The 822-nt window shown below is 46.1% G+C and overlaps 1 protein-coding gene across 1 annotated transcript; it reads right to left on the bottom strand.

Annotated features, from left to right (window-relative positions):
* Window positions 1-32: 32 nt before the first annotated feature.
* On the bottom strand, window positions 33-809 carry LOC111786167 (probable pectate lyase 5; the record flags this gene model as incomplete). Its single annotated transcript, XM_023666506.1, has 1 exon — window positions 33-809. A coding segment is annotated over one exon (777 nt), but the record flags the coding sequence as incomplete, so codon positions are not given.
* Between the last annotated feature and the right edge of the window lie 13 nt (window positions 810-822).

Here is an 822-nt window from a genome sequence, read left to right as displayed (position 1 = left end):
ACCACAAACTAAAAATACATATATGTTGCCTCTTACCGTGGCATTCTTTGCACCAGCCCCTCGCCAAAATGGTTAAAAGCAATGGTGACTTGCATGTTCTTGTCTTGAGTGTACGAATCACTATGTCCCAAAAGCATAACTTTGTTATGGTGGGTCATATAATTGTTTGAAATTGTGATAGCCGTAGACCCACGAATCGCATCAATCAACCCATCTTGGCAATTCGACAACGAGCAATGGTCGATCCAAATATGGCTGCCCCCAAATATCGAAACCCCATCCCCGTCCGACAGAGTCCTCCAACCGTAATGGTCCGGCGAATCTCTAATGTACATGTTCCCTCCTTGCTTGCAGTCGTGAATGTTAATGCCGTGGATTATAATGTTCGTCACGTACTGAATTGTAATGCATGGCCCACCGGCGATGTGGACTGATCTGCCGCGACCGTCGATGGTTTTGAAAGAGTTCATGATCAGCTCTGCTTTTAGTTTGATGACCATGTCACGTTTGAAGGTGATCCATAAAGGTTCTTTTTGGATTACGGCATGGCGGAGAGTTCCTGGTTTTGGGTTCACCACGTCCTTGTCAGATGGGTCAGTGACAATGTAGAATTTTCCATTTCTGCCGCCGATGGCTCCCTTCCCGAACCCAATGGGGCAGTCGGCTAGGCGCTTTCGATTCTTCTCCCAATCGGGGTCGCACCTCCAACAATCATCAATTGGGTTTCCAGTTCCGCAGGAGAGGAACCCCAAGTTCCTTCTTTTTGTTGCATTGTTGATGCTCCTGAGATTAAAAACCACAAAATCTTTAGTAAAATGAAAA

The sequence above is a fragment of the Cucurbita pepo genome, unplaced genomic scaffold, assembly GCF_002806865.2.
Source record: "Cucurbita pepo subsp. pepo cultivar mu-cu-16 unplaced genomic scaffold, ASM280686v2 Cp4.1_scaffold001128, whole genome shotgun sequence".
Lineage (NCBI taxonomy): Eukaryota > Viridiplantae > Streptophyta > Magnoliopsida > Cucurbitales > Cucurbitaceae > Cucurbita > Cucurbita pepo.
Note: the sequence above shows the minus strand (reverse complement) of the source record. Positions and strands in the feature narration are given on the sequence as shown.